The sequence below is a fragment of the Mirounga angustirostris genome, unplaced genomic scaffold, assembly GCF_029215605.1.
Source record: "Mirounga angustirostris isolate CCGP_5_RB_7025 unplaced genomic scaffold, mMirAng1.0.hap1 SCAF_17, whole genome shotgun sequence".
In the NCBI taxonomy this organism is placed as follows: Eukaryota; Metazoa; Chordata; class Mammalia; order Carnivora; family Phocidae; genus Mirounga; species Mirounga angustirostris.
Genome location: NW_026991725.1, coordinates 24,430,089 through 24,452,789, shown reverse-complemented (window position 1 = coordinate 24,452,789; position 22,701 = coordinate 24,430,089). Strand labels below are relative to the sequence as shown.

The 22,701-nt window shown below is 54.4% G+C and overlaps 1 protein-coding gene across 1 annotated transcript in view; it reads right to left on the bottom strand.

Annotated features, from left to right (window-relative positions):
• Window positions 1-22,701, bottom strand: part of LASP1 (LIM and SH3 protein 1) — a 40,422-nt gene that overhangs the window by 6,988 nt on the left and 10,733 nt on the right. Inside the window, exons 3-4 of the mRNA XM_045889009.3 lie at window positions 16,007-16,091; window positions 8,380-8,487 (exon numbers count right to left, since the gene is read on the bottom strand). Of these exons, the coding sequence (XP_045744965.1) occupies window positions 8,380-8,487; window positions 16,007-16,091 (193 nt within the window). The remainder of the gene's footprint in view (window positions 1-8,379; window positions 8,488-16,006; window positions 16,092-22,701) is intronic.

The following is a 22,701-nucleotide window of genomic DNA, read 5'->3' as shown; positions in this document are numbered from 1 at the left end:
TGAGATGGGCTGAGTGTCCTTCCCTCAGGGGGAGGCAGCCAGCCTTGGCCAGACTGAAAACCTACAGGATCCCTCACCTCCTACTCCCAAGGGTGAAGGAGTGAAGTTTTCAGACACAGGGCCAGTGCCCTGCTCTGAGATTCTGAAGACAAGAGCAAAAGGCGAGTGTCCCTGAGCCCCACTCCCTCAGTGACCCCTGTCCACTGGGGGGGTAGGGCACGACACGGAGAGGGGCCACCCCTCCTGAGGTCTTGAGGCTCACAAGGTAACTGCCCTTCCGACTTTTGTCCTAGGGGTTAGAAGGGTCAGCTTCCTGTGTTTACTTTCTGTGGAAGAAAAGGGACCTGACCCTGGGAGCTAGTGACCAGGGGAAGGGGAGTGCATGTGTAGAAGCGGACAGAGGCCTGCACTGGGGGGACAGGTGTCCCTAATGCTGGGGGCCCAGCTTCTCTGGGTGTGAAGGGGTGACAGGGAGCCCTGGGGAAGAGGGTACATCGGTCCCAGCTCCTTTTCCCTATCAAGGAGCCAATGCTTACAGCTATCCCCACTCAGTGTCCTACAGACTCAGTCCCTCAGCGTTTCCACAAGTGGCTGGTAGAATCACTCTTGGTTCTTACAAAGCCACTACACAGGAGTAAATATTTATAAAATTAGGGCCAGCTGCCCCAGGTGGATGGAGTCGTGGCGGCCAGAACACAAAAGAACCCTCCCCACCACCACCACCGACGTACATACCACCTCTTACTGTTAATATTAATAACCTTCCCATTTGCTCAGTGACTCACACTGAGTGCATGAAGGCTCTCTGAGCATTATCTCCTCTGGCCCCGGTGATAATCACCCTAGAAAAAGAAGCTGGACAGGTACACTTTAATTCCCATTTTACAGAAGAGGAAAACGTGCTCAGAAGTTCAAAGACTTCCCAAGACAGAGCTTTCATTGCTCAGGAAGGGCTGAGGCTGGTAACATAGACACAGTCACTGGTAGATAGGCCCTCTCCTGGGGGCAGGTGCGGAGCAGGGTGACCACATGCCCAAGGCCCCCCCCCCCATCCTACTTCACGTCTGTTGTTCTGGAATAAACGTGAGTAGCGCGCCTCTCACTCCAACAGGGACAATGACCACAAGGTCACCCTAACTTTGAGGGAAGAAGAGGCAGCACAGCAGGGATAAGTGGGGTGCAGCCCCTCCGCCTGGGCCAACTGGGATGGCCCCACCACTCCCCACTTCCTCTCCCTCCCTTCCCCAGCAAGTGAGAAAATTGTGTTATTTCTTTGCCGACCCACCGAATGGCGTGAGAAACAAACAGGCACGCTAAAGGGAGTCTGCATATCCGAAAGGGAAAGAAACATTTTCCAGACTCCAGGGGTCTGGCTGGTTCCTGCTCCACAGTCAGCAGAGTTCGATCTTCCAAGAGCCCTAAATAGGGGTCACCATAAGCCCAGAGGTGTCACCAGGGCCTCAGCTTAAGAACTGTCAAGGGCACCTGGTGGCTCAGTCAGTTAAGCGTCCGACTCTTGGTTTCGGCTCAGGTCATGATTTCATGGGTCATGGGATCGAGCCCCTGTGTAGCTCTGCACTCAGCGTGGAGTCTGCTTGAAAGCTTCTCTCCCCTCTGCCCCTCCTCCCACTCTCTCTCTTCCTCTCTCTCCGTCTCTCTCAAATAAATAAGTAAGTCTTAAAAAAAAATAACTGTCGTGGGCCCCCGAGCACCCTGTTCTATGCCCAGAAGGTCCAAGTGCACATGGGTTGAGAGGCCCAAGCCCCTGCTGGCCAGGGCTCCGGAATGACTAAGTGGAAGGTCCATTCCACAGCTAAATAAAGAAACCCATTTTCTCGGCTAGCCATCATTCTGTTTTCTGAACCCCTGTTCTCCTGATTGTGGTGGAAAACAAAGGTCTGACGATGCACGACGTTCCCACATGATTCTACATCATGGTCCAAAAGGGAACATAGGCTCCGAATGGAATCATCAACTCACCAGCCAGAGTCTACTTTTTTTATAACAATGTCTCCCACTTTCTGAGGGCTGATTTTGTGCCCTTGCATGGATTATTCATTTCCTTTTCTCAGCCAGCCCTACGACAATGTATCACTATCACCCCCCCCCCCGTTTTATAGATGGGGAAATCGACACTCAGAGGAGGGTAACTGGTAGGTTAGCAGAATCCAGTTCTCACATTGCATCCTTACATCTCAGCTACCATGTAATACTGCTCCCTATCACAGACTAACAATATGTCTTTTTTAAACAAATGTGAATCTGTGTTCACCTTCATTAGTCGTCAGAGAAATGCAAGTTAAAACCACAGAAGATACCATTACACACAATCAAAATGGCTAAAGTGGGAGTAAGTCTAAGGATGTAGAGCAATGGAAACTCATCACTGCTGGCAGAATAAATCAGTACAGCCACTTGAAAAATAGATCAGCATTATCTGGTAAGATAGAAGGATCGTAAACTCTAAGACCCGGCAAGTCCACTCCACGTGAACACCAGGAAATATGGGGACATCCAGAGCGTGTGGAAGTAATCTCAAGTCCTACACCAGAATCGATAAACATGGTATAAGCATTAAATGGAATACTATTCGGCAATGAAAAAGAATGACCTATAGCTACGTGCAAATATGTAGATGAATCTTTAAACCCAGTGTTGACCAAAGGCAGACAGACACAAAAAGGGTGTCTGGGTGGCTCAGTCGTTAAGCGTCTGCCTTCGGCTCAGGTCATGATCCCAGGGTCCTGGGTTTGAGCCCGCATCGGGCTCCCTGCTCTGCGGGGAGCTTGCTTCTCCCTCTCCCACTCCCCCTGCTTGTGTTCCCTCTCTCGCTCTCTGTCAAATAAATAAATAAAATCTTAAAAAAAAAAAAAAAAGACACAAAAAGAATACCTAGTATATGTTCAAAGTCAGGAAAAGCAAAACTATGGCATTTAGTAATACATAGTTATATATTAAAATTAGAAAAAAGAGGGGTGCCCCAGGCTCCATTGGTTAAGTGTCTGCCTTCCACTCAGGTCATGATCCCAGAGTCCAGGGATTAAGCCTCACATCGGGCTCCCTGCTCAGTGGGGAGTCTGCTTCTCCTTCTGCCCCTCACCCTGCTTGTGCCCTCTCCCTCTCTCAAATAAATAAATAAAATATTTAAAAAATAAAATAAAATTAGAAAAGAGAAAGCACAGCACATGCTCTCAAAAATTCCACGAGCCTGCCTCCCGGTCATTTGACCCTGGGCATGGAATTTTTGTTTGACATTACTATTTACTACTGATTAGGCCCAGCCTCTAAAGACTGAAGCTAACTTACAGAATACGTGTTGCTAATTATTTTTCACCGATAGAAATGCAAAGCATTTCTGCCTGTGGCAAAGATATTCCCAAAGTTTATGGTTTTATGGTCCTGTAGAACATTATCCAGTTCTGCAGATAATGGCAGGGCAGTAACCAGTTCTGGGTCTCGTTGTATCCAGCTCTTTGACTAGGCAGCAGGTCTGCCTGTCCTAACCTCCAGCATAATTAAGTGAAATATATGATAGGTGCTCACTGTAGTAGAGTTAGGTTTTTAGCACTTTAAAAGCTCTATTTTTTTTTTAAAGATTTTATTTATTTATTTGCGAGAGAGAGAGAGAGAGAAAGAGCACATGAGAGGGGGGAGGGTCAGAGGGAGAAGCAGACTCCCCGCTGAGCAGGGAGCCCCAGGAGGGACTCGATCCCAGGACTCCAGGATCATGACCCGAGATGAAGGCAGTCGCTTAACCAACTGAGCCCCCCAGGCGCCCTAAAAGCTCTATTTTAAGAGGAGTTCGGGTTGGGGGGAGGGGAGTTCCGGGAACGTTTCTCCACTTGCACAGTGAACACAGGTGTTTACTTAATGGGTTGTTACTGGGTGTTACATTTCACAGAAAAAGACACAGGACTGTATACAGAAAATCAATATATAAGTAGATATGTAAGGTAAACAAAAGCAGAACTACTCTACCGGGAGGCAGGGGCTCCCATAAAAGGGCCTCAGCCGTGAAAATTTCCCAGCCATTGGAACTCAGGACCAAAGGCCATTCCAGAAGGATACACTGCATTCCAGAGCATGCAGCCCTAGCCTCTCAACCCTTTCCATACCCTTAACGAAGACACAGTTCCCCCAGAAAATTTCACACATTCTCAGTACCAGACAATGGCCCAACTTCTCAACCAAGCTTTACTCCCTGCCTCTCCTTTAGTCACAGTGCAGAAAGCAGACAGTTCTGCCTTTACAGAAACGATAATTATACTGACCACACTGATCTGATGGATGACAGACCGCACACATCCAAAGCCTTTAAACATCACCTGGGGGGCGCCTGGGTGGCTCAGTTGGTTAAGCGACTGCCTTCGGCTCAGGTCATGATCCTGGAGTCCCGGGATCGAGTCCCGCATCGGGCTCCCTGCTCGGCAGGGAGTCTGCTTCTTCCTCTGACCCTCCTCCCTCTCATGCTCTCTGTCTCTCATTCTCTCGGTCTCAAATAAATGAATAAAATCTTAAAAAAAAAAAGGGGGGGGGGGCGCCTGGGTGGCTCAGTTGGTTGGGTGACTGCCTTCAGCTCAGGTCATGATCCTGGAGTCCCGGGATCGAGTCCCGCATCGGGCTCCCTGCTCGGCGGGGAGTCTGCTTCTCCCTCTCCCGCTCCCCCTCTTGTGCTCTTTCTCTCTCTCACTCTCTCTCTCAAATAAATAAATAAAATCTTTAAAAATAAATAAATAAATAAACATCACCTGGGGAGACCAGACACTTTTTCAAAATAGTCTCGCTTGTAAATCCTCTACTCTGGAGCATATTCCTCCGGGGAGGTAAATCTCATCTCTTCCCAAGATGGTCTGACCTCTCTGGAAACAGCTAGGGGCCGTTGGGCGCTAAGCTGGGAAGTGAGTGACAAACTACACAGACTGGATACTAAACAAAGGTGTGGCTCTCTAAACACTATCTTTGCCGAAACTCTTCTGGAGGTTGGGAGAACTTCACGACGGCTCTAAGCGTGATTTCAAGGTCCCTTCGAGTTCAGAGATGTGGCCGGGCCTGGCACTCTCTGACTTAGGGCTTGGTGAAGCTCTTCCAGGCTTTTAGGTAATGGTTCTCAAACTTCACTGAGCACCACTGGAACCCAGCGAATGTGTTTAAAATGCTGGTTCCTTGGGCGCCTGGGTGGCTCAGTTGGTTAAGCGACTGCCTTCAGCTCAGGTCATGATCCTGGAGTCCCTGGATCGAGTCCCGCATCGGGCTCCCTGCTCGGCAGGGAGTCCGCTTCTCCCTCTCCCACTCCCCGTTTGTGTTCCCTCTCTCGCTGTGTCTTTCTCTGTCAAATAAATAAATAAAATCTTTAAAAAAAAAATAAAATAAAATAAAATGGTGGTTCCTTGATTTTGGCTCAGGTCGTGATCTGAGTCATGGGATGGAGCTCTGTGTCGGGCTCCCCACTCAGCGAGGAATCTGCTTGGGATTCTCTCCTTCTCCCTCTGTCCCTCCCCCTACTCTCTCTCTCTCTTTCTCAAATAAATTAAAAAAAATAATAATAAACAAAATAAAATGCCGGTTCCTGAGCCTTACTCCCAGAAATGCTGAGTCAGGCAGCCTATGAAGAGCCTACCTGTGAGCCTGCATTTTCAATAAACCTTCCCACATTGGGGCATCTGGGTGGCTTAGTTGGTGAAGCACCCAACTCTTGGTTTTGGCTCAGGGCATGATCTTAAGGTTGTGAGATCGAGCCCCGCATCGGGCTCTGCGCTAAGTGCGGACTCTGCTTCAGATTTTCTCTCTGCCTCTCCTCGTTTACACACACAGTCTCTCAAATAAATAAATAAAATCTTTAAAATTAAACAAGACCAAAAAAACCCTTTCCCATGTGATTCTAGTACAGCTGTTTATAGAGGCCCACATTTGACAGACTCTAATTGTGTTCACTAAAACCAAGAGTCTTCCAGCTTTGTGGTCGGTCACACCTCAGATGTCCTAGCTAAAGCTGCAAAAGCAGAACCCGGTCAGGTTCAAGCCACCTCCCGCACCTCGGAGCAGAGGACAATCAGCTAATTGCAGCCCTGTGGTTAATGATAAGATGGTTATCTCCTTAGGTGTAGATGTGTTGGCCACAGTGAGTTCTGTTACCAGAGCTCCTCAGATATTAGCACCTCAGATAACTGGGTATGGAATATTCTGGAAGCCTTCCAGAAAGGGAGGCAGGGATGACTGTGCTTGCTTGTCTTCTGCCTCTAAAACCCACAGGCTGGAAGCAATGAGTGAATGTGTTGGGGAGTTGGGGTTGTAGATGAGAGCACGTGTCCTCGCAATGAAAAGGCCACAGAGGCCTGGAGAGTCAAGACTCCAGCTTTGTGAGCCATTCCAGGTTTTCCCCATTGCCCAAGGCTTCCCCTCCCTCCCACTTGCCCTGTGGAGAGCTAGAAGACACAGGCCTTCTTTAACCCTCTTTCCCCTGCAGAGGGTCTGGGCAGCGTGGGTGGGGAAGCTCTAGGGTGTGAGGCCAGGCCCTGGCTTATAAAGCAACTGAAACAGGCTTTATTTGTGTGTGTGTGTGTGTGTGAGGGGGTGGATTAGAGCCCTCCTAGCCCAAGGGAAGCTCTCCATTTCCTCCAGCCACAGATTTCCAAACTGTAGGTCAACGGCCTTGTTGCAAAACTCACTTAGTTGGGCGCCTGGGTGGCTCAGTCGTTAAGCGTCTGCCTTCAGCTCAGGTCATGATCCCAGGGTCCTGGGATCGAGCCCCGCATCGGGCTCCCTGCTCGGCGGGAAGCCTGCTTCTCCCTCTCCCCCTCCCTCTGCTTGTGTTCCCTCTCTCACTGTGTCTCTGTCAAATGAATAAATAAATCTTTAAAAAAAAAACCCACTTAGGGGCGCCTGGGTGGCTCAGTTGGTTGGGCGACTGCCTTCGGCTCAGGTCATGATCCTGGAGTCCCGGGATCGAGTCCCACATGGGGCTCCCTGCTCAGCAGGGTGTCTGCTTCTCCCTCTGACCCTCCTCCCTCTCATGCTGTCTCTCATTCTCTCTCGCAAATAAATAAAATCTTAAAAAAAACCCCACTTAGTTACCCATTTAGTTAAGTCTACAGCAAGCAAGTTCACAAAATAAAATAGAACAGAAAATATCTGAATGCTCTCCAAGTAGTAAGGACTCTTTGATGAAAGCTTTGATTTGGTTTTCTCTCTAAATAAGGGGGTGGAGGCCTATTTGGTGGGTCACTATGTGAAATGTACGTTATATCGTAAGTTCCAAAGTCTAAAAGCCACAGTCTTGGGCCTGACTGGTTCTCCTGGCCTAGGCCCTGGCTCTGAAATCCACCTGAGCCACTGTGGAAGCCCAATCTAAGCACAGCGCCACCAAGGAGGCTGGGGGGTGGGTGGGGGGAGGCAGGCGGAGGGCTATGGAGGCCGGGGACAGGTGCCAGGTGCCAGGTGGCCCACCAGAATCCCAGACCCTCCGCCCAGAATGACTTTGGGCAACCTGCCGACTCCTTTCTGTTCTAGACATAAGGACAACTGTTTGCCCAGGCCTCCATTTATAGGACCCCCCCCCAAACAGACGAGGGTGGCTGGGCACACACCACAACTCTGTGCCCCAGGCCCCTGTGCCACGGGGTCCCGCACACAGCAGTGTTCCAACCCCCACGTGCCCCAAACTCCCCAGGCAGTTTCCCCACAAACCCAGATACACACGCTGCTGGTCTGTAGCTCTGCCAAGCAGGAAACCAATGCCTATTCCCTGGCCACAGGTGCCCCGGGCCCCTCGCTCTACCACCCACTCTCTACACCCCGTGCTGCCTAGCCAGATGCTGCCGACCATCCCCAGCCCGGGAGAGCCGGGCCGGGGGGTACGGGGCCGGCCTGCGAAGCCAGCCGGGGTTTTCACACAGGAAGGAAGAGCAAGCCGAGGTGGGGGTGGAGGCCGAAGGAGGGCGGAAATACTGCAATATCAGCACCCAGAGACAGACAAGAGGGGGGCTGGCCCTTCCCCACCCCTGCCACCCAGTTATGACCTTTATGCTTAGACAAAACAGTCCATCTGGACCCTGACACCCACCATAGCCAGGGGGGCGGGGGGGGAGGCACGTTAGAGAGGGTGGGGAGTGGTTTGGCACACAGGCCCTCCCTGTACAAAAGTTGACTACTTTTATGGTAGAAATGCCATGTAGGCACAGGGTGGAACAGGGGAATATGGGGGTGCACAGAAAAAAGTCATCTGGGAACCCCAGACCCTTCCTTCCCTCTGCTCAAACAGCTGCTACCCAGGCAGGCCCAGAAGAGCTGGGGCAGCAGAGAGCTGGCCTCATTCGTGCCTGTCCAGACCGGCAAGTGGGGGCAGGACGGGGGCGGGGGGGGGGTGTGGGCAGGGGAGCTTACGTTACTGATCTGGTCCTGGGTCTTCTTGATTCTCTGGAGTTCGGGTGTGTCTGCCACCACGCTGAAGCCCTTGCCCTTGTTCTTCTCAAACTCCTCCTTGTAGCGCACCTGGAGGATGGAGCGGGAAAGAGGGGTTAGCATCAAGACAGGGAGGGCAGAGGGCCCCAGACTGCGGCCACCTCCGGTACAACCACCAGCCAGGAGGGAGACCCTGACCGGAAATCCCCCTGCAGTGACATCCGCCACCCACCCCCGAACTCAAAGCAGGAGCCTTAGCCAAAAAGTGTTTGCCTACTAACAAGAACCCACAAAGACGTATTCAGTGCATTCTGAGTGCCGAGTGCTTTACATGAATTATCTCACTTAAGTCTTACTGTATTCTATTATTAGCTCCATTCTGCAGATAAAGAAACTGAGCCAGAGAGAGGCAGAGCCCCCTGCCAAGGTCGCACAGCTCGGCAATAAATGTCCAGAGCCACCAGGGTGCAAACTCTCATCTGCCTGACCCCTGACCCTTCACCGCTGGCCTATCCTGCGTGAAAGCTATAGGAAGAAGGTTCTTTCCAGAGCTCCAAAGGCCGCCCCAGCCCTCACCCTTGCCAGGCTGTGGCCTGACCCACCGAGAACCCGGAGGGGTCTCTAAGCGCCCAGCTGAGTGAAGGCTGTGCCGAGGCACAAAGCTAGCTTCCAGAAAGGACGTCGGTGAGACAGCCACTTGGAAGGGCTCCATCAATGAGCCTTTGATGGGCCCAGTGGCTTCCCGGAGCCTGCCAGGCCCGCTTCTAAGGTCAGTGCCTTGGGAGGGGATGACGTCGGTGGGGGCACAGACAGGACTTCGGAACAGGGCTACAAGATCCAGGGAAGAACCCTATACTCCACCACTGCCCTCCTCTCCTGAGAAATTCGCCGACACTCAAGCACCAGAGGGACTCAAGTCAGACCTAAGAAAGGACTTCCCGAACGCTAATGGAACTGAAATATGAAAAATATCTTATTCTCCCTTGGGGGTTTTAAAGAACAGGATGGAGGCTAGAAACGCCCATGGGATAGAGAACTGTTCCCTGGTTTCCAGAGACTTCACCTCCCCCCCAGCCGCCCAGCAGCCAGCCAGCTGTTCCAGCCCCACCAGCTGCCTGGAGTTCCTCCAGGGGGGCTGCACTCCCCGAGAAGCAGGTCAGCCCAGGACACGAGGCCCTGGGCCTTGGGAGTTTCCAGGACGGGATGCCCAGGCGGCTGTCAGGAGTCACCTGGCCACGGGGCTGAGCTGCACCCTGACCTGACCAACAACACCCACATATGCATCCGTGGCCACGCCTGTCAGTTCCTCTGCACATCGCCCAGGGGTCAGAGGTCCTTGTTCACCCTCTGGAGCCCAGCTTACCCACCCATGGGGCTCTAGATCCTAAAAGGTTTCAGAAGCTCCTCTGTTTATTTATTTATTTTCTAAAAGAGGCTCCTTCATTCTGATCCAGACTGAAAACAAAGGCCTGGATGTGCTATTTCCCAAAAGACTGGAAGTTAATGCAGGAAATACAAGGACTGACCCACCCCCAAGGGCCCAGAACTGCCCCCAGCATCAGCTCTTCCAGAAAGCCTTGGAACAGCATGGTGACCTTTAATGCCGGGGGCAGGGAGACCCTTCGGGAAAGGGGCATCAGGGAGAGGATGCGGAAGCCCCAAATCCAAGGCCTCTGGCCTCAATTTCCCCATCTGTAAAAGGGTTGTCATGGGAATAAGTTAAAATACGGGGAGGGGGCTTCCCATCGCCAAGCATGGGCAAAGAGCCCAAGGGAGCTGGTCCTAACACGTGCTCAGTCTTCCACTTCCCAAGCGATCTTGGGCAAATGACTTCCCCTCTCAAGCCTCCATTTCCAATCTGTAAAATGGGGAGAGTACCACCCATTCCAGTCAGTGGCGCAAACTAGACAGTGGCTCGAACACAGCAAAATGTATCCCTGAGCATCCTGAAGCAGGGCAGGGCTTCGCACCTGCTGCTAAGGGCAAGTGTGGAAGTGCTTTGTCAACATTAAAGTGCTGAACCAGTGCCAGACCCCCACTCCTTCCTCCACTTCCTGGCCTTGCTAGGGTCAGGCCCCTAATCCAGGGGAGTAATTGCCATGGCGACACTACAATGACGTCAGCTAGTTCCCAGGCTCAGGAACTGCCTCTCCCTGCTGGGGAAGGAGAATGCATTTCACTCCCGGCACAGGCAGCCAGATAGGGCGGTGCTGGGGTGGACTGGGGACTGAGGAGGGATGGAGGGAGGTCTGGGCTCAGCACTTCACTGCTGTATGTCACTAGGCAAGTCAGTCCCCCTCTCTGGATCCCCTGAGCAGGGGCGGGGGGAGGGGGGGGCGCTGGCCAGCTGATCTCTAAAAACCCACCCAGCTCTGGAGTTTGTGACCACTTTTAAGTACCTGCAGGCCTTAACTGAAGAATCAAGGTGAGGGAGATTCTCTGAGAGGCCTTTTGGTGCTGGAGTGGGTGGCAGAGGTGAAAGGTAGAGAGCCAGGAGGGTGAGGAGGGCCCTGCCTAGAGCCCCTCCCTCAGGGTTCTCTGGTCACCCAAGCAGGAGTGTTTGCCCACATCTAGGACGGCTCAGCAGGATGTGGTTGGGGGGGGGGGGGTCTCTGAGGGAAGGGACCCACCCAAGGTCATTCAAGGTTGTTGGTAGGGGCAGGATGCAACTCTGCACTGGGGGCAGATGACTCCATGCCTGGGAGCTGCCTGGGCCGCCCATCCTGACAATTGCTGAGGCAGGGCCAGGTCTGATGCCTGAGGCTCCTCCCACCCAACAAACGCGACCCAGCTCCCTGGGTCTATCTTGTTCATTACTTATCCCAACAAAATAGGTACAAGTGTTTGTTGCATGAATGATGAATGAACTGAATAGACACAAAATATCAAACAGACAGCACAATTTAGAAAGTCACTGCTTTGCTGACCTAACATAAAGAGGAAAGATCATGACTTGAAAAAAAATTTTTTTCTCCTAAATAAACCAGTATGAAACAAAACAAAAACAGTTTTTTGAAAAAAAAACATAGTCCCAACCATTTCCACTTACTATGTGTCTACTATGTGCTTGCCCACATACTATGTAACTTGCCCCCTTCTAACAAAAAAGAAATCAGCTTGAAAATTAGAAAGGTCAGCGCTGGAAGCAATCATCAAAAGGTCACTGTGTCTATTCCCCAGCTTCACTGTGCCCAAGCTCCATTTCCTCTCCTTTCCAAGAGAATAGTTAATAGTGAACATTTACTGAGTGCTGACTCTACGCCAGGAACCGTTCTAAATGCCTAATATATACTAATATTCTCTATATCCGCTGTAATATATGATGTTATATATACCACGTAATAGACGCTATATCCTTACAACCACCTTTGGAGAAAGGTAATCCCCATTTTACAGATGAAGGCACTGAGGCTCAGGAAGGTGAAATATCTTACCCCAGGTCACACAGCTAGTGTGGCAGACCCAGGATCTGACCTGCAGCCAGCTTAGGTCAGAGTGACACCATGTGCTCCCTGCAGTGCTGGGGACAGACCACCCTGTCCTGTGCCTGGGACTGTACAGAGCCACGGGGTCTGACAATGGGGGAAAGAACGAGAGAGGCATTCTCCTTGTACTTCTGCCTCGGTTCCGGGGGCCACACAGACACCCCCCAGCGCTCAGCGCCGCCCCCCCCCAAAGATATTGCCTCTACTCAGCCTGGGGCTGGGGGAGGGAGAGCTGCCTTGGGGAGGGGGTGCAGCTGGGCCCCAGCCTCCGTTCCCTGCCTCAGCCAGGCCTGGGCAGGACCACCCAGAGGGTCATTTCTGGTCAGTTCTGTGGTTACCTCCCCTGCAGGCTCCAGGTGACCCAGACACCCAAAGTACCACTTTGGGAACCAATCTAGACACAGGAAAGCACATAAAGTTGAACTAGCACTGGCAGCTTCCAGAGACTGAGGAGGGCTGAGACACACACATGCAGGCCAGGAAGGGGCCCTGGCAAGAGACCAAGCGACACCCTGGTGGGGGGTGGGGCACCGGAGGCAGGGGCTCCCACTTCCCTTTCGCCAGCCACGGGCTGCTCTAGCCGGCCCTGCCCCCACAGCAGCCACAGGAACCAGAACCTGTCCCCACCCCCGGCCAGGCCCACTCAGCCCTTCCAAACCTCAGCGCATCAGCCCAGCCCCCAACCTCCAGGCAACAGGGCTGTGCTGTCCCCATTTTACCGGGGAGGAAAAAAGCTATGAGAGGAAAGCGGCCAGGCTCAGACCACAGAGCTGGGGGCGAGGGAGAAGGAAGACAGACCCAGGCTTGCAAAGAAGGCAGGGCCCTGGCCTCCACCCTCTGCCTACCCCAGCTGCCAGGCCCCAGGAGCCAGACTCAGGTTAGAGCGGTATCCTCAGTGTAGCAGAGCCCTGACTCCATGACGCGCCCCCCCACCCCCAGAGCAGAAGCAAGGTGAGCTCAGGTCAGTTCCACCCAGCTTCTTGCCTGCCCCCCAAGCCTGGCTCTAAGTCTTGCAAAGTAAGTCCAAAAGGCTCATGAGAATCACCAGGGGAGTCAAAATGCAGATCCTGGGGCGCCTGGGTGGCTCAGTCGCTTAAGTGACTGCCTTCAGCTCAGGTCATGATCCCAGGGTGCTGGGATCGAGCCCCGCATCGGGCTCCCTGCTCAGCGGGAAGCCTGCTTCTCCCTCTCCCACTTGTGGTCCCTCTCTCGCTGTCTCTCTCTCTATTAAATAAAGAAAATTCTTTAAAAAAAAAAAAAAATGCAGATTCCTGGGCACTGCCCAGAATTGCCAACCAGAAAGCCCCTGGGGGGGGCCTAGGAATCTGCGTTCCAACACACACACACACTCACACTCTCCCCCCCACCCTGCACTGGTAACCGTGCATCCCGTGGGTGAGAGCTTACGGCTGGCTGCCGGCCACATCAGGCTACGCAACTGGCAAGAGCAAAGGGCTTGAAATCTGCCTCTGTCACTGGGCTCTGGGCAAGTGGCATGGCCTCTCTAAACCTGTGTCCCCCTCTGTACAATGGGGATTAAAAAAATCTCTCCTTCACTCTGAGAAACAAACAGGGTTTTAGAGGGGAGGGGGGAGCGGTTAGCCCAGTGATGGGTATTAAGGAGGGCACGTACTGCATGGAGCACTGGGTGTTATACGAAAACAATGGATCGTGGATCACCACATCAAAAACCAATGATGTCTTGTATGGTGACTAACATAATAAAATTAAAAAAAAAAAATCTCTCTTTCATCACGTGGTTGTAAAGATTCTGTGAGGTCAGGGCCTGGCCCTCGGTGAGGACCTCGGTGAGGACCTCACGGAGGATGACTGCCATCCTCAGCACTTCCTCAGCCTGTCTGAGAGACAGGGGCCCGGCGGCCGGGAGGCGAGCAGCAGGCCAGGCTCCGGGGAGGGGAGTAGCGAGCCGAGCCGAGGTGGGGCAGAGGGACCTCGGGACCTCGGGAGCCTGAGCCCAGCGGCTTCCTCCTCCAGACCCCGCCCCTCAGGGATCTGGTTCCAGGGGCAAAAAGGGCTACAACCCCGCTTTTGTGGGACTGACAAAAGCTAAGGGAATTAACAGGGTTTGAATTTCTCCTCCTGAGAGTAGGGCTCTGTGTGTGTGTGTGTGTGTGTGTGTGTGTCTGCCCCTGCCTCTGCCTGAGTGCATGCACTCTCGCACCTCGGGGAGCTGCACCTGACGTCTCCTCCCTACACCTCTTCTTCTGGGTCCCCCTGATGGGGCCCCCACCACTTGGGGTTCTGACTGCCCCTCTCAAGCTGTGGGGTGAGTACAGGTCACCCTGGATGCTGTGGCCTGCATGCCCCTCGAAGCCCCCTCCACCTCTGGCCCCAGGGGGCCCTCTCCAGGATGGGGGGGTCCCGGGAAAGTCATCAGCTGGCTAGGGTCTGGCCAATATCTTCCCCGTGCAGACCAGGCCCAGGCCCCAGGGCTGCCTCAGCCCCTCTCCCTGCCAGCTGGACCACTGCCTCCCTCAGGGGGCAGAGGTCCGGTATCCATACCGGCTCCCCGCAAACTGTGGGTTTCACGCCCAGCAGGGTCAGCATCCGGCCTAGCAGCTGTAAGCTGCCGCCGAGGGAAAAACCAGCTTCCCCTACTTGCTCCTGGCTGCTGTGGGGCACGCAGGAGGCCTGCACCTCACACCTCACCGGGACTGTACATGGTCAAGGTCACTGTACTTGGGAGTGGAAAAACCAGAGTCCAGATCCTGAAACTTCATTCACTGTGCGTGTCAACAGGCAAAGCCTCAGTTCCCTCATCTGATGGCCCCCAGAGCGGGGTCAAGGATGAATGAGGTGAAAGTAACTAAGAGCGCTCGCTAAGCTATAAAAGTTCTCACCAGCACCAGGAACTACCGTGTTTATTATCAAGGCAGAGATAAGTTCTCCTGAGGGAGCTGGGTGGAACTCTGGAAAGAACACAAGTCTCAGAATTAGACAAACCAGCCTTCCAAGTCGGGGGCATCCCTTCCCTCTTCCCTAGAGAGGGGGTGATCCTGCCAACTACACAGGCTTGTGAACTGAGGGCACTTAGATGCCCAGGGCATTAGGCGCTCAAGGTGAGAGCAGTTAATAGTGTTCCTGCCCCTACTACTGCCCCATATGATCTTAGCAAGTCCCCTCATGTGTCTGGGCCTGTTTCCTCATCTGTACCATGGGAGAAACAACACCCTCACGGCTGCCAGAAGTCAATGAGAGGACACTAGAGAGCACAGGGCTGGTTCTCCTTCACAGGACCTCCTGGGAGACAGGGACCCAGAGAGGTCATGTTAACGTCAGACAGCAGGAACCCCACTCCAGAGGGATCAGGAGAGATCCCCCTCTGTGGCCCGAGGGGGGTCCTCTGCAACATTTTCCCCAGCCCTGGGCACCCTGCCCACTCGGCTAAGTCCCTCAAGGGATCTTTGCAGAAGCTCCACCCCACCCTACCCCAGCGCCCCCAGTCTAGGCCAGGTTGGTCCCAGAAGCCCTCCCAGATCTCCAGGCACAGTGACCTGTTTGGGGCTCAGGGCTCTGGATTCTTTGCTTATTCCTCACTGTCCCCTAAAGACTGAGTCGTGCCTGGGGCAGGAACCCATCTCCTCCCCACTACAGTGGCATGCACCACTCCCCACAAAGCAAGTGCTCCAGAAAAATTAGGCCCAAGGAGACAAGTCGGACAGGCCCCCAGGGCGAGGCCCCCTTCGCAGCCTGCCCTCTGCGGAGCGGAGGAGCTTCGGAGACATGGCCATAAAGGGTGGATTGACCTCAGACTGGCCTGAGCCTGGGGGAGGTGAGTCCCCTCCTTTGAGGGTGGGGTGGGAGTGGAGAGGAGGGAGAAAGGAACGGCTTCCTGGAGGAGGCAGGCTTTAGAGGCCCCACAAGAGATTCCTGGAGCAGAGATACCTCTCAAACCCACTTCCTCCATTCCTTTGACAAAGTCAGGAAATATGAAGTAACCAGGCGCAGGGGTGGGGGCAGGGAGACAGGGAAGTGCCAGGATTTCAGGACCGTGGCCTCGCTGAGTAACCACAGGGGGAAGGGGGAAGGAGCCCTTGCCAAATCCAGGGGTTACAACAGCCCTCCCTCCCTGCCAGGCCACAGGGCCCACCCCGCCCCCTCACCTGACTCTGGAGCTCGCTCTGTTGCTTGAGGCGGAGGTTTTCCGGGGTGTCAGCCACCATGGTGAAGGACTGCTTGGGGTAGTGTCTGCAGGACAGAAAGAAGGGCGGAGGTCATTCTGGGGAAGGGGCGGGAATCTTTGGGCTTCTCACAGGCCGGACTCTCCTGGAAACTCCCTCTTACCCGTGGGCAGCCCCTGCCCTGCCCAGCAACAGGGCCACGATGTGCACCAGCCTTGGCTGAGAGGAGGCAACCGTGTCTCAGACTTGGCCAGGGCCAAGCTAGGAAGACGCATGAGGCCTGAGGGGCTGGCCTGCCACGGAGAACCGTCCTGAGCCGACAGGAGGCCCTGGGGACAGTGTCTTGAGGGTTTCAGATGACCCTTGTTTGGAAATAATCCATGCCTTAGAATCTAGCGTGCGGGGTGGGGGATGGGGGGTGTGGAGAGGCCTGGGCCACCCGGGATAGCCCTACCAGACTGGGGAGAAAGAAAACGGGCAAGGACCAGGCGCCTGGGTGGCTCAGTCGGTCAAGCGACTGCCTTCGGCTCAGGTCATGACCCCAGGGTCCTGGGATCGAGCCCCGTATCAGGCTCCTTGCTCAGCGGGGAACCTGCTTCTCCCTCTCCCACTCCCCCTGCTTGTGTTCCCTTTCGCTGTGTCTCTCTCTGTCAAATAAATAAAATCTTTAAAAAAAATAAAAAATAAGGGCGCCTGGGTGGCTCAGTCGGTTAAGCGACTGCCTTCGGCTCAGGTCATGATCCCGGAGTCCTGGGATTGAGTCCCACATCGGGCTCTCGGCTCAGCGGGGAGCCTGCTTGACCCTCTCCCCTCTCATGCTGTTTCTCTCTCTCTCTCAAATAAATAAATAAAATCTTTAAAAACAAAAAAATTTAAAAAAAAAGAAAATGGGCAAGGGCCAGAACAAAGTGTTCAGCTAAAGGCAGAAACAGAGACCAACCAAGCAGAGGAAGGGCAGGAGGGATGTGGAGATAAAAGTAAAGGGGAATGGAAACAAAACAGACAAGCAAAGGGAAAAAAAGAGAGAGAGAGAGAAACCAAGAAACAGACTCTTAACTCTAGAGAACAAACTGAGGGTTATGGGGCTGGGGGGAAAGGTGATGGGGACTAAGAAGTGCATTTGTCGTGATGAGCATGATACTAAAATAACAACTTAAAAAAAAAAGTAGTGAAGGGGAACGGGACATGCATATCTGGGGGGGCTTCCTGGAGGAGGTGGTGAGAGAGAAAATGCACACATCCAGAGTAGTGTTTCCAAGGGCTAACAAGGTCTAACTTAACTGGATGTAGGTGAGAGATCAGCTTGACGTCAGAAAATCAGCTTGAGGCCCTCAAGTGACAGATAACACTTTAACAAAAGGTTGATGTTTGCCCAGCGTCTTAGTTCATCAAATCCCCACAAACACCCTATTTTCCTGCTTTGACAGAAGGGAGAACTGAGGCTCAGACAGGTTAAACACTGTGGCCAAGTCACAGGGCCAGTAAATGGTGGCATATAAATTTGTACCCAATCTCCCCAGGGCCCAGCATCCTGAACCAAACCCTCCCATCTCCAGACACAGGACAGACCAGGAGGCTGCTCCCCAGAAAGGGGGCCGGACTGGAGGTAGCAGGAGCCAGGGCAGCCCTCAGAGCGAGGCCCGCAGGGACCGCCACGATCATGTGGTTGTGTCCCCTCATTTCTCAGAGGAGGAAACGGTGTTGTGGTGCCAGACACTTAGCACTTAGCTGATTTCATAATTAACTCATTTATCACATTGGTTTCTTATCCTTTCTACTTCTCCATGAGGTGAGGTATTTCTGGTCTCTTTTGTCCATTGCTTTATCCCAAACTCCTCAGAACAGAACCTGGTGTTCAACAAACGTGCGATGGATAAACGAATGTCCCACCAGGCACTGAAGCTGGGCCAAGACAAGAACTCCAGTCTCCTATGTCCCACTGGGTCATCCCAAAGGCCCCCAGCAAACCAGCTAAAGGAGCGGAAGCCCTGAGTCACTGGTTTGTGGGAATGTGCGAGAATGTGAAATGGTTGCGGGTCCACAGGGGCTCCGTATATTTCAGGGGCTGGCGAGTGGCCTCTCTGAGCAGGAGCTGAGGTCTGGCCATTTGCAGCCCTGGGTGACCACACCTCACCACAACCGTGACCACCTGCAGATCCCCGAGTCACAGGCCGTCCTCAAGTAAGAGATGGGGCGCCGCCTTCCAGGCATGTTCCACCCCGGCTGGCCTGGCCGACGTGCCCTAGAGCCCCAAATGAGCTGCCCTCCTACTGTGCGCTTTGGTGACAAAGCTGGGGGGTTCTTGCGGGCACCACCCTGAGCCAGAGCTACCTGTGAACACGTTGACTTCCCCCGCAGCCACCACTTGTGAAGGGTAGGACTGGGGTTTGCAGAACTAAACCAGGGTGGGGGGAGGGGTGACTACAATGGACACAGTGCTGGGCTCTGGCCCTGCCGCTGACTCACTGGGTGACTTTAGCAAATCCTTTTTCCTCCTGGGCTGGTTCCACTGTCCTGGACCTAGGCGATTCCAGCTGTGCCCCTCCCCCAGCCTCCACTGCCCCACCTGGGTCCTGCCTCCCAGGTGGGCTCGGCTGGGGCCCTCAGCTCCCCCAGCAGAGGGAGAGGAAAAGTAAACACAGGTGCCTACAGCTGGCAACAGAAATGGCCTGGGGATGAAGGCAGGGCTAAGGCTACGGGTCCAGGCCCCAGGCTTGGGCCAGCTGCAGGGGGCCAGGGCCACCCACAGCTGAGGTGCTCCGTTCAAAATTCCTCAGCAGCTCCAGAAAAAGGGAGGGTCCACTGGGAGTCTGCTTCTGGAGATTAGAAAGAGAACGGCAGGAGGGATCCAAGTTAGGATCTCTAGCAGAACTGGCTGGCCCCGAGGTCCTGGGAGGGAAGGCTTCAGAGATGGCCCTCCCACCAAATCAGAGCCCTTCCCAAGGTGTCACGGGGTGGGGGGTGGGGGGGTGGTGAGGAGAGCATCGGTGGCAGAGGAGGGAGGTGAGGTCCTGAAGCAGGCGGACCGAGGGGAAGACCTTCCGGGCAGCTCTGGCCCGTTCCGAGATGGTGCTGCTTAGCATTTGGCGGGGAAGGGTGGCGGGCAGGCTCGGCAAACACACGCGCTCCGCAGCCAGTCTGCAAACCTGGGCTTTTCCCATTTGCCTGAATGTACGAGGTTAAAATGGAGTGCCAGTTCCGGTGGCCCAAGGACAGCCCGACGCGGGCGGCTGACGTGCAGTTCCGAGGCTCCTACAGTGTCCACACCCGCGGGATGCAGACACGGGCCCTTCACAGCGATGCACGGCTCCGAGACACGGGGGCCAGCCGGTCCCCGTCTCCACCACTGCACCAGAACGGTATCGGGAGACCCCCCCCCAATATGCAGCGAGTGCTTCTGGAGGGGACTGTGAGGTGTTTCACCTTCTCCTTGGAACCACCATGACCCCCAGATCTCAGCCCCCCCCCATGGCCAGAACACCAATCCAGCAGAACGGAAGGGGAGACCAGCCTAGATGTTCACGCAGCTTAATCTAGGGGGAAGCGGGGGAGGGGAGATTTTAATCCTGCATCAGATTAACTAGATTCAAGAGGCGCTCCAGAACCTCCGATCTCTTAGCCCGCCTCCGGACCCCAACCCTGGACCGGAGGAAGGCAGGCAGTTATCTCTTCCTCTTGCTGGGTCCAACCTGTCCCCTCCCCACAGCCCCAGGCCCTGGCGAGCCAGCCGCGCCTCTTCCCTTCCCCTGCTCACTGCGCTGCAGGTTCCCATAGCAACCCCATCCTCAGCTCCAGGCTGGAGAGCAGCAGAGCAGGGCAGACACAGAGTCTGTGGGGGTGGGGGGAGAGGCGCAGGCAGCCAGGCTGTCCTCAGCTGCCGAGGAGCCCCCGAGGGCAAAACCGGGAGGCTGTGAATGCAGGATCCTTGCGGACAGTGTCAGTGAGGAAGACGGGTGCCTCGGGTGTGTTTCAGGGGGGAGGACGCACAAACGTGGGTGCTGTGCCCTTCCCTCACCCACACGACTGCCTTCCAAGAAGGGCTGCAACTGATCTGACCTTCCAGAGACCACTGCTGGGCATTCTACCTTTTCCCTCCCTCTCTGTCCTCAGGCTGAAGCTCTCCCCACCCATTACCCTCAGATCCCAGTCGGGAGGAATGGATGTGTGCGAAAGCCAGTGCAGGGCGCAGAGGCCGCCCAGGGGTTTCCACCCCAGCTGGGACCCCAACCCACCAACAGCCTGGGCCACGGTGAGGTAACGGGCGCGGGGGGCACGGTGGGAAGAACTGGGTGTCCCAACCCTACCTGAAGCTGGGTGCAGAGCAGAGCTGTTCTTTGTCCCTTCCGTGGGCCCGGCTGCACCCAGCCCCTTGTTCATTACCCCAGGCAGTGGGCCCTCCACTGACGCCCCTCCCCACCTCTGCCTGCAGCATCAGCTGCTCTGGGGAAGAGAGAGGCATGGAGACGGTCCAAGTCCACTAGGACGGGAAGCCTGGGGGTGGGGGGCGCAGGGGAAGGGATCTAGCAGCCATGAGGGAAAGAACAGGGACCCGCAGGGCAATCAGGCAGCGCGGCTGCAGCAGCTGAGGCCTCTGGGAGAATTTACGGGCACATCAAGTGCCTTGATTTGGTGTGTGCCCTGTGGTATCCTGTGCCCACTCTCCCTTGAAATCTGCCACAAGGCGTTGGGTTAGGAAAGGCAGGCATTCTCATTGTGCCCATTTTACAGATAAAGAAACTGAAGCTCAGTGTCAAGTACAAAGACCTCGCCCAGTGCACTCCCCCTCCCCCCAAGTGCCCGGCCATCTAAAGGCAGGCTGACATCTCTCCCAGATGGACCCCAGTCCACACGGCTAGCTCTCAGAGCTCTGGGGAAAGAGGCGCTTGGCGGGGTGCGTTCAGAACAAAGAACTTTATCTTTCAACCCCAACCAGTTCCCACTGCTTGGTCATTATGAGAGACCCTCTGGGGGTCAGAAGGCAGGCAATCAGAAGCCACCTACTCCCTAAAACTTTTCTAAAGCCAAGTGTCTCAAGAGTGTAGATAATGACCCACATGGATGCAGAAGGGTCCTCTGCCTCTCTGAGGTTTGCCCTAAGGACCTCTGAGTCACCTTCTTGCTCAGAAGGACTAGAAGGACAGGGAGGATGCTGAGAAGCTGCGAGGCCCCTGCTACAGACACACTGGTGACAGGGACAGCTTGCAGGGCACAGCCCCACTCCGCTCCTGCCCTCCGCCGCATTCCAGAGGCAGAGCCAGAACCAGAATAGACCAGAGATCCTGAAAGCCCAGCTCCCCCTTTCTACAAGCAACCTTGCCCCTTCCAGCCTTGGACCCCTTCAAAAACCACAGCTTTTTGTTCAGAGAGGAACAAAAATACATCAACAAAAGCAACAAGGAGCCTTTGGTTTTACCAAAAGAAAAAAAAATAGCCCCTACATCCTGCCTCTGGAAGGAGCTGCTGATTCCCCTGCTGGGAACACTGCCCATGTGGGTGGGTGGGGGGGCTCCTTTCTAACCCAGTTTCTCACCCGTCCCCCAGGCCTGAGGAGCTGAAATGGTGGGGATAGGAAGCAACAAGGAAGCATTGTTTGACCAGAGGAAAAAAATGAGCAGCCAGAAAGATCAAGGCCAGACATGAAGAAGAACTTACCAGCCCTCAGGCGTTGGAGACAAGATGAAAAATCAAAGCTGGTACCCGTCCCTGATGGCAGTACATAAAAAGAAGTGATTCTGCCAAGTTGGGTAAGGCATGCAAACACTGGGCCTTGGTTTCCTCATCTCTAAAATGGGGCATTAGGAAACAAAGTGATCTCTGAGATTCCTTGAGGCCCCGACATCTCTGCGTGTAAGGCTTTAGGGATGAGAGTGGTGGTATTGGGGGCCGTGCATCTGGCCACTGTGGATGCCCTGTTGAGCCTGCCTCCTCCATCCCAAACACACATCACACACGCCCCTCTCACTCCCACTCCTGGCACGATATCCGCTCCCTGGGACATCTGATCCCACTGTTCCCAATCAGAGGCAGGAAAGAGGGAAGTGGAAAAGTTCCAGGCCCCAGTCCTGGATTTACCCACCAACGCCCCATCCCTAAGAGTAGCTGGGATTCGAGACAGTTTGCTAGAATCCAGAGACACTTTGAGCCCCCAATCCCACCAGCACAGACCCCACCCCACACTCTGAGACCTGAGGGAAGGAGCAGGATGATAGTCCCTCGTTCTCCGGAGCCTGGGCCATCTCCACCGTCCTCAGCCCCCCACCACACAGCTCAAGGAAACTGAAGAATGGATCTGGAAATCTGTATTCAGTGAAGAGGGGGAAGGTGCATCTGAATGAATGTCCCCTCTTCTTTCCCCGGTCTACGTCCACCCCCACACTTGATACCCCCAAAAGCTGGTTCCCCTGGCCTGAATCTCTGCCTGGGGTGCGCAGCCTCCATTAACTCCTGGCCCCCAAGGAGGAGGGAATGGGCCCATTTCTCCCCACCCCCACCCCACCCCTGACCTCCACACTCCTAGACTATTTGCATGGAGACAAAGGGGCAGGTTTGTGCATGTGGACACATCAGCTCCACTTTCACAAAACGTAGTTTACAAAACAAATAATCGAGGGCATAAAATATTCCTCTAACCAAGGGAGCAAGCAGGCTCACCCCACCTACCTGGAAGTTTCACGCTG